Source organism: Corvus moneduloides, chromosome 3 (genome assembly GCF_009650955.1).
Source record: "Corvus moneduloides isolate bCorMon1 chromosome 3, bCorMon1.pri, whole genome shotgun sequence".
NCBI lineage: Eukaryota > Metazoa > Chordata > Aves > Passeriformes > Corvidae > Corvus > Corvus moneduloides.
Window position 1 is genome coordinate 48,968,786 of NC_045478.1, and position 10,193 is coordinate 48,978,978.

At 43.2% G+C, this 10,193-nt stretch overlaps 1 protein-coding gene across 2 annotated transcripts in view; it reads right to left on the reverse strand.

Moving 5' to 3' along the window:
* CDK19 (cyclin dependent kinase 19) overlaps window positions 1-9,071 on the reverse strand; it is a 128,680-nt gene extending 119,609 nt beyond the window's left edge. Inside the window, exon 1 of one of the 2 annotated variants that reach the window (XM_032101482.1) lies at window positions 8,878-9,071. In XM_032101482.1, coding sequence (XP_031957373.1) covers window positions 8,878-8,966 — 89 coding nt within the window. In that variant the 5' untranslated portion in view covers window positions 8,967-9,071. Of the gene's footprint in view, window positions 1-8,827 lie in introns of both variants that reach the window. The other variant, XM_032101481.1, reaches the window with a different exon arrangement.
* Between the last annotated feature and the right edge of the window lie 1,122 nt (window positions 9,072-10,193).

Genomic DNA, 10,193 nt, shown 5'->3' on the forward strand with positions numbered 1-10,193 from the left:
GTGAAGCATACCTCCAGATGTGGTTTCCATTCCAGTAGATTTAGCTTCTGCCTCCAAGACAATTGCCTATAACTCTTATTTTCATTTGACTGCAGAAAGAAATCAATAGCATTTTCTACTTAAGTCAGCAAAGAGTGAAAAAAAACCCAAAAACAATCATGCCACACACGAGGCCCACTTTATGGGAACACATATTTAAAGCCACACTGTCTCAGACTGTCCCCAGTTCATATCTGTACTTTTATTAAGCCCAGAACCCTGATACTTAACTGTGTAACCTGACAGTCCCAGCACACACAGAAAGTTACGGCCACTGCTCTGCCTATTGGAAAGCCTACCTTCAGTGTGATTTCATCTACAAGATGAACAACTGTAGAGTATTTCAGAATCATGAATTTTGTAGAAAATAGATGACTGAGGGAGAAACAAACAGTTATACATCTGAAAAGATTGTTTTAAAGATCGCTAATCCCAGGAACAACAGAAGCAAACATGAATAATGTCCTTCAGAGATCCACTCTTTCAGTAATCTCAGCTCCTTCAATCTTTCTCACAAGCAGAAAAGTCAGTTTTGCTTTCCAATAAAGTAAAATTAAATAAAGGATAAAAAATAAAAAACCCCAATCATAACACACCAACCAAAAAACCCAACCCACACTTACAGACACCTATTTTGTATAGGTCAGTTGACACTATCTCTACAACATTTCTTCCCTCCCAGTCCTATTAGATACACTAGTATTTCATAAACTCTCTCAAACAAACTCCTACCACTAAATGAAAGGATTATGCTCCCACAGAAAAGTCTAAAAAAAAAAGTTAATAAAAAATTCAGATATAGAAGTTAAGTTTCAGTTGAGTTAAAGACTCTCCCTGGACTTCATCAACAACAGCAATTTTGGTTTAAAATATTTCTGCACTTTTTTCTTCTTGAATCTGTTGAGATAGTGAACTTCATAAGAGGTATGATGATTTCTAGTATCATCACAACTACCATTGTTATCTATCAGTCATTTAACTTACACTCAAGCAAACCACGTAAACCAAGCTCCCAGAGCTGGGGTCTTTTACAAACCTATGTTATTTAGAAAATATGAAACTCAAGTCAAAACAATAAACTTCTTGTATTTGCTACACAAGAATAAACTGTTCTTTATTTCCTAAAGTCACATACTGAGTTAGCCAGTTTATTCTAAATGCAGTTGTCCTGGACCACTTTCAGCATTCCTTCAAGCAAATGCGCTGTTATTGAAACAAATAGATCTTCTTTAAGTTCTAACACTTCGTTTCAGTTAAAAAAAAAAAAAAAAACAAACCAAAAAACTGCAGTGTATGTTGGTTCTCAAATGCCAGCAAAGGAGCTCAAAGAACGACACATCTTTGGAAGCAGAATGTAAGGGCTGCCTATCACTGCTGCTAACAATCCCTTCCCAATCACACGCACAGACCGTACCTTCTGGACCAAACATAAAGCAGCAGCAAGCGCACGCAAACAGAGTCACTGCACAACACGAAACTTAGTTCTTACAAACAGAGGAAAAAAGCACCTTCTGACCCAAGTCTATGCAAATCAACAGCTTGATTAGGGCCACAGAAGAGGCAAACAGGATTTCAGTATGTATTTTCAGAACATAGGTGAAAGTTTAACGTTACTGGCAAATCTCTAGTGCAATTTGGTTAGGATATTCCACAGAAGTTTTAGTAACTTGTGAAAACACATCTGCAGCTTTATGAATCACAGCAATTTCTGGGGCTTAGGGGTTTTTGCTGATTTTTTTGGTTTCTTTTTAAATCATACATGATGAGAAAATACTTGTGTTGGAAATAAATTTATGAAAAAACACCTCTACACTTCTACCCACAATATAACATGTTAGATTGGATGACCCAGATATACAACAACATATTAAATTACTATGTCAAGCAGCTCGCATGAAAAGTATTTAGTTTCTGACCTAGTCCTAGTCCCTAGTCTATCTTGCTTTGCACTTTCTTACCAGGTGGGGGGCAGAAAAGAATCTCTTCTTCTCCTTCAAACTCTTACTTCCTTTTCCTGCAGCACTACTGGAAAACTCTTAACCCCCTCACTCAGTAACAGGAAGCTTCTTGCCCTCTTCATTTCTTTAAAAAAAAAAACAAACAAAAAAAACCACTAAACTTTGGGAGTTTTTCCTTCACATTTGATGGGCTAATTTATGTACAACTCTTCCTCTGCAAGCTTGGCAAAAACTGTCATCTGTTTCTCTCAAACACAACCCCTTCTACATCTTACTGACCCCCCCCCCCTTTCTTCCTCAAGCTCCTACTGCCACCACACCACCTTTGCGCTTGCCACAGTAGCAGACGGAACATCAGCCAAATGCTGTTTGCTTTCTGAAAGGTGATGATGGGCTTTACAGCTCATTTCTGCACTTTGTTTCAGGGAGAGTAACAGAAGAAAGTACAAAATAGCCATGGGAGAGACCATATGCAAGAGCCTGTGGGAAGCACTAAAAATTACACATCACCACTTGCACTATCCTCTTGGGCAGGAAGCAAAGCCACGGTGTAGTTGCAACAGCAACTCTCATTAAGGCACAGATATGAAGTACTAATTATCACTTCCTAGATTGGGGACTTTTCTATTAGTATGCATTGCAGGCAACTAGTTAGACGAGTTTGGTTTAGCTCTGCTGCTCCTCCTCACACATATTGAGAGCACTCATTGGTTAAGAGGATTTTCAGGATTTGCAGGTAAATCTAGTATTTGGCTTTTCTTAGCTTTTGAGAGATTTTAGCAAGGCATCAACAGCTTCAGTCATTCTACCTTCCTCAAGATAAGAAGTTTCATTGGGAAAAAAAATATATGAAAGTGGGAAGCAAACCACAGCTTTTCAGATACCATAACTGATAAGAGATTTTCCTGCAGAGAGAAGTAATTGTTTAGGATCAAATACATTGTGTTCTGACTTCAGTCAATAATTCTGTGATTTAGCCTGCGACAGGTTTATATTAGTAACCAACAACTACAGCTCAACATTCAAATTACTTTTGTTCAAAGCAACGTCAAATAGAGGAAATAAGAAACTTCAAAGATATAAATTATTATAGAATCTCAAATATCTTACAAGTATCAACTTGCATTGGTACATAATATTCCAGTTTCACGTTCAAGAGAGTATGTTTGCCTCATCAGTGAGTTGCTTCTCTTTCAAGAGAAAATGCAACTGCAGTACACGTCCTCATTCCCCTGTGATTTTGCCACCAACATTGTTCATTTGCAGCATTTAGCTAACTTGAGAGCAAGTTTCCTCTCCTGACACACTCCTGCTACATAATTTAAATTACTTAAGTTTTACAAAATAAGAATATGGGGAGAACAGTACACAAATAATTTCTATACAAATACTGATTTAAGAGATCAAGCAGATTACCTTTACCTCTTCTACACTTTCAGTTTTCTACCATCAGAGTGACCTGAGCCACCACCATGACCAGGTGCAACCACTGAACAATGTTACAATATTAGCAGAAATACCAAATACACCAAGCTGCCCCAGAAGAAATTCTGTTTTTACAATGGAGCCATGCTTCATAGCAGACTATTTTTTTTCTCTCTTAATCAATATTTGTCCACTTCCAGTTCAAACAAAAAAGATTCCTCAAATAAAAAAGCTAAAACAAATGAAAGTTTACATGGCCATAACCACAAGCAGCATCCCTGTGTTAAGATTATATACTTGCCTTGGCTATGCACTTCATCCTTGTTTCTCTCCCCATGTCTTGCCTTTCACAGAACCATAGAACAGTTTAGGTTGGAAGGAATTTTAAATATCATCTAGTTCCATGCCCCTGCCATGTGCAGGGAAACCTTTCATTAGGCCAGGTTGCTCAGAGCACCATCCAACCTGGCCTTGAACACTGCCAGGAAGGGGGCACTCAACTCTTATGTGGACTTGGATGCTGTCAGTTAAGAACTTTACATTAATGATTCTGCACACCAGTATCAGTCCGAGGAAGAAAACAGACTCTCCTCTTCAGTTACAAGCTTACAGTACTGAAAAATAGGAGAGAGAAGAGGGAAAGAATATTTCATTTGTCTTCCCCTTCCTATGCCTGTATTCCACAGTGGTATTTCTGGACTTGCATCACTGTTGCCCAGTCTTCAAAAGGGAATTCCGTATTTGGCAACTAAGGTGAAACCTGTTCTATGCCAGCTCTCTTTAAAAGTTACAGGTACAGTAACAATAAAGTAATCTGACAAGTTACAAAAGTATACTACTACAGTAGCATATAAATTACACACTTGGTTCAGCTGCTACATTGTAAGCATAGGGCAGTGACAAACCTTTTTTACTTGCCGAAGAATAACATGGCAGGAGGCTCCACCAGGGCAGTGCCAGCTACTGAGCTGGCAGTGAGCCTGGGAACTGCCCAGGGTAAAAATCCTGGCCTTTCTACTGCCATCGTTTAGAAAGCCAATCACTTGGTATTTCTGTCATTCCTTCAATAACAAGATCAAAAAGCACATACTTGCTTTTTGAAAGGTGTTCTGAAATATACAGATTAAAATAAAACTACAAACTTTTTTAATTCTTTCCAAGTAGCTATATAGGTAATATTTATAATAACCTCTGTTGCTCAAACCCAGATAGTGAGTCGAAGAAAAATAAAACACAAAATAGCCCAAGATTGAGAGAAAGCAGCCACCTCAACTGCTTGTTTACAGGTAAGCAGAAGCAGCAGTAAGTAGAAAGGTTTTAGTCACATGAAGATTTCAGCTTTTGCAAGCGTTACATCTTCTGTCACTGCTACACAATGAAGAACAAAGTGGCCTATTTTCTACTTGACTCAAGTATCCCACTATTCCTTGTGCTCCTGACTAACCAGCAGTGGTATCTTTTCAGCTTGCTGACTCTTGCAAACATCCAGGTGCAGGTGGACTGACATCCTGGTGAAGGAACAAAAATACTCTGCAGTGGCCTGGGCTCAAAGACTGATCATTTCGAAAAAGCAAAGGAAAATAACTCAGGCATATACAACAAACAGAATTTCCAAACCTCACTCATCCTAAAACTTGCCTCTCATACGAGGAGAAGACACAGGAAGTGAAGCAACTAAGCACAACATAGTAGCTTAAATTTTGATCAAAGAAGTGGCAAGGAACATAATGAGAAGAGGTACGGCATAAAACAAAACTAAATTTTCCTAACCATGACTGCAAAAGTTGCATTCTTTGCTTTATTAGACAGACATGAATGTGTCCAAAAAAATGCTTAGCAAAAGTCAACATGATGCTTTGAAGCAGTACACAAACAAAAAAAGGGTGACAGATTTTCCAACTACATAAAGAGCTAAAAACTTAATATTGATGACTGAATGGCAATCATGAGGCTTATATCATTACTTCCCCCATTAAAGTCACTGGTCCAGTTTTAGCGTACATGAAATAAAGCACTGGACAGCTTATATAAATACCTATTTTCTACACCTTCTGGACTACAGTGGTATTAATGAAAGCTCTGTAAACCCAGGTGCCTAATTTAGCTGAATGTATAACACAGCTAGTACCTCCAGAGCTCATCAGACCATACAAACACTACTGAACTGAACAGAAGCTGCAGGTGCTCAACATCTTTAAAAGCATAATGATGCAGTGCATTCACATGTCACACCAACATTGTTCAGATCTGTCTATTTAAAAAAGAAAAAATCTTTTAACTTTCATAGAAACCAGTCAGCTCACTAGAAACATGCCCAAATAATATTCTACTCTAGGCTGAAAAAGCCAAACTAAGCTGTTACTTTGTCAAAAAACTGCTTTTATGCACAAGCCATTCATGGAGATCTAAGCAACACAACCACTTTTTTTACAAGCATTTTATCGAACAGCTTGCCAAGCTCCATATAAACACATTTTACTATTTCATAAAATTCATATGCCAACTTTTTGAAACGTGAAGTGACAAGTTCTCAGTGGAATTTCTGCAGAGCTACAAAGTTCTTATTGCCCTCAGCCTCCTGAGCCTGTAAATTGACTATATGAAGCAAGAAGCCAGAATTCCTTTTATACAGGAATGCCTTGCAAATTGGAAATACTGAAACAGCCTCTGCAATCAGCTAAAGAAGAACTCCTTTACATGAGGCTCAAAAGCACTCAGTGATCAGCACACAATAAATATGCACCACTGCTAGATTTCTCTTGCTAATTTCTTTCATGAGACCACTTAAAGTTAAGAACTAATGCTAAATATCCTCCAAGCCTCAGATATACTTTGGCTAGGTGTTTACAAGGAAATCATCTTCTATTAATGATTTTAGTTGTTTTCTAATTTTTTCCTAAATTGTTCACATCTTACTCTCACCCAAGGACCTAAAGTTACACAAAAGCAACTAAGAGTGAACTCACCAATGCCAACAAAAATGAAGACCAAGAAAAAAAAGAGAAAGAATAAGCCACTTCACAAGCTTCATGAAGCAAAGCCTCTGAGCACATAGTACAGTTGAATCTGTGCCATGTTATATTACATGTCAATCTACCTGACAGCACTGAAACTTTGCACTTCCTTTTACCACTTAGTTTTCTTGCGGCTCAAGGTCTCCCTTTGATTATTCCCAGCTCTGACACATCAGCTATCTTTTTATCATATTTACTTTTACTTTACTATCCATTTGCACTTGTCATACTGCTATTATTGTAGGGATTTTGAAGACATGTCCTTTATGCTGCTTTGTAGCATCAGTGTAATTCCTGTGATGGCTTTCCATTGCAAATGATGGAAGTGAAACAGGTAAGTTAAAAACAAACATCAAATTTCTTTTTGGTTTTTTTTTTCATAAAACAGTAAACTCAAAGCTCTCCCTTTTCTTATACTGTTCTTATAGGCAGCAATTTTAGGCTTACTATACCAAAGAACAGCAAAAACCATTTAGCTAGCATTTTTGGTGGTTTTATTACCATTTCTTTTCATATATCCCATGTATGTTTTACATATATATATATAAATAATCTATAAAATATATATATATTATATATATATAAATAATATATAAAATATATATATATTATATATATATGTTTATATATAATATATATATAAACTAATAAACTATATATATATATATATAAACTAATACTTAGGAAAAAGAAGAAACCATGACCACTTAACTCAAAAATATTGGAAGAGCTCAGTGGCAGCTATAATACCTGGAAAAGCCTTAATATTTCAAGTTACTTATGCTCTAGTATTCCTAAGGTTGCAGAGCAAGCTAATCAGAATCAGAGCTCATTTCCCGGTGTTTAATCCTTCACTAGAATTAGCATCTTCCTTTCAGTTATTAATCACTTTTATACCACAACCACTTAATTCTGAGTTTAAATTTTCAAGACACATATGAATGCCATTTACTCCTACAAAAGAATCCCAGGACTTCTCTATTAATCTAGCAGCATTCCCTTAACCACTTCCAAAATTTTATTTTTACACATTCAGTCTCTTCAGTTTCAGTTGGCTATAATGGAAGGCTATTCCCTATAGCATTCTCATAGAAAGGAGCCACCTCCAATTCGCAGGTATATTTTATCCAGCCTTACAGTATGCTTGGAACAGTCTGCAAACACAGCCTATGTCTGTGCACCAAGCACACACCACAGTGAGAAAGTGCTCAATGGCTCTTCTGAAAGCAGAAGATTCTATTTGGAACCCACACCTGCACAAGAGCCTTGCTCAGGCCTCAGGACTGCTCCCCTTCAACAACTGCATGCCAGCCAAGCAATCCCAAATGGCAACCCTAGCTCTCCATCGCTCCCTTAACAGTACCGTGAAAATGGCATCCACGGAGTACCTATCCCATGGTGCCAGCTGTCTTTTCCCCAGAGAAAAGAAACCTTGCTTGGCCAACATACATGGGCTTAATGCCTAAAGGACCTCTCTGGATCAATCCACCAGCCAGGTGTTTGGGGACAGGGACCTGTATCCTGCTCTCTCACAGGAAGCTGATGGAGACACACCTGTGTGTAGGTACTGGACAGAAGCCACCAGCTCTGCCTGCAAGGAGCCATTCATGGAGATCTGCCATGCAAGGAGCGTCCCAGACAGGCCATCAAGCCAAGCCTGCCCGGCACTGGGACCAGCGGGGTACCTGGGGCTGGGGTCACACCAAGGGCCAACACACGCCCCGGGAACTTCCCGGGCCGCCCGGGAGGGAGCACCCGGAGAGGAGCCGTCGGGAGCCAGGTGCTCCTCGCTTCCCAATCCCCTGCAGTAATCGGAACAGAACGGCAAAGTACGAACGCGGTCACACAAAAGACGAAAGCGACGACCTGAAACGCGGCGTGAAAAGCAACGACGACCCCAGGGCACAGCCTGCTGACACCGCACCACCAGGGATGGCGGGGGGAAGCGGGGCAGAGCGGGACCAGCTTTAGGCTGGACATCGGGTAGAGCTCCTTACATAAAGGGTGATTAGACATTGGAATGGACTGCCCATGGAGGTGGTGGAGTCACCCTCCCTGGAGGTGTTTAAGGAAAGACTGAATGTGGCACTTGAGTGCCACGGTCTACTTGAACATGGTGATGTTCGGTCATAGGTTGAACTCGATGATCTCAGAGGTCTTTTCCAACCTAATTGATTCCGTGACTCCGAGCAGCCGGGCGCCGATCCGCGGGGCCGGGGCACCGGGGCCCGCTCCCGGCGCAGGGCGGGGGATACCCGGGCGGGCTCCGCGCTCCGGCCCCCGCGCTGCCAGAAACTTTCCGAGGAGGGAGAGAGGGGAAGGAAGGAGGGGAGGGCGCTGGTGCGGGGGGGTGGGGAGGGGTTGGAAGGGGGTTCTCGGCGCGGCCCTTACCCGTCCTTGCGGCGGGCCTTGTAGACGTGCCCGTAGGTGCCTCTGCCCACCTTGCATCCCTCGTACTCGAACAGGTCCTCCACCCGCTCGCGCTCGGCCGCCAGCTTCGACTTGAACTCGTAGTCCATGTCTCGCCCATGGGCGGGGAGGGACGGGCGGGCAGGGGGACGCGGCGGCCGGATCAGCACCCGCAGCTGGCGGAGCCCCCTCCCGGCGCCGCCATGTCCGGGGCTCGGCACGGGCGGTGGGCTCGGGGGGCGGGGGGGGCGGTTTGTTTTTGTTTTGGTTTGGGGCTTTTCAGCGGGGGGGGGGGGAGGGGGCGCGCTCCGCCGCCGCCACCCGCTTCAACTGGGCTCCTCGCGGCGTGGCGCGAGGGGTGCCGGGAGTCGTAGTGCGGCTGCGGAAGCCGGCCCCGCCGCCGCAGGCGGGACGCTGGAGCGGCAGAACTACAACTCCCGGCATGCCTCGGGCCGCTCCAGCCGGGCGGCGTCGGCGCAGTGCCCTCCCCGGAGACAGCGGAGCGTTTCAGCGGCCGCTGGGAACTTGCTGACTCTTCACATTGCGCGCAAAGGCGGGAGCGGCGAGCGCGGCCAGACGCGGCGCCTCTGGCTGGCAGGAGCGAGGGAGGGAGGAACAGAGGAATGGAGGGCGAACACGCACCCCATGCTGCGGGGCGCTGAACAGTGCAGCGACTTGTTTATCTCGACAGCTGCCATTCACGGTCGGGCCCCGCCCCCCTGTGGGATGCTGCCCTGTGATTGGTCAGGGCCGCCCCGCCGTGCGGCTGGCGGGGCGGGGCCGGGCCGGCCCCAGGGCTGTGGTACTGCGGGTCCATGTTGGAAACGGGAGTTCTTGCAGGCTTGTTCCAGCTAGGTGCTGCTGAATAAACCGATCACTCACAGAAATACAAGGGCACGTGCTGTGCTTGCGCTCAGATATAGCCCAGGCGTATTGCTGCGTCTTTATGATCCGATGCCGTAGCAAGGCTGTGCCCCTTCAGCCCTAAGCAGAGAGATTTTTAGACAAACGCGGCACTGCTTTGGGCTTCAGATTTCATCAGAGTACTTCGACATCACAGAAACAATCAGGCCTCTTAGTATTATGTCTCGGTCTCTCGGAGATTTTTTTTGTGAAAAACGTCACTTTGCAAGCTTACTCGTGTTATGGAAGTGCCACACAGAGCTAACCAAATATGAAGAGTCACACAAAATCATGGAATCAGTTAGGTTGGAAAAGGCCTCTTGAGATCATTGAGTCCAACCTATGACCAAACACCACGATGTCAACTAGACCACGGCAGTAAGTGCCATGTCCACTCTTTCCCTAAATACCTCCAGAGATAGTGACTCCACCTCTCCAGGCAGTC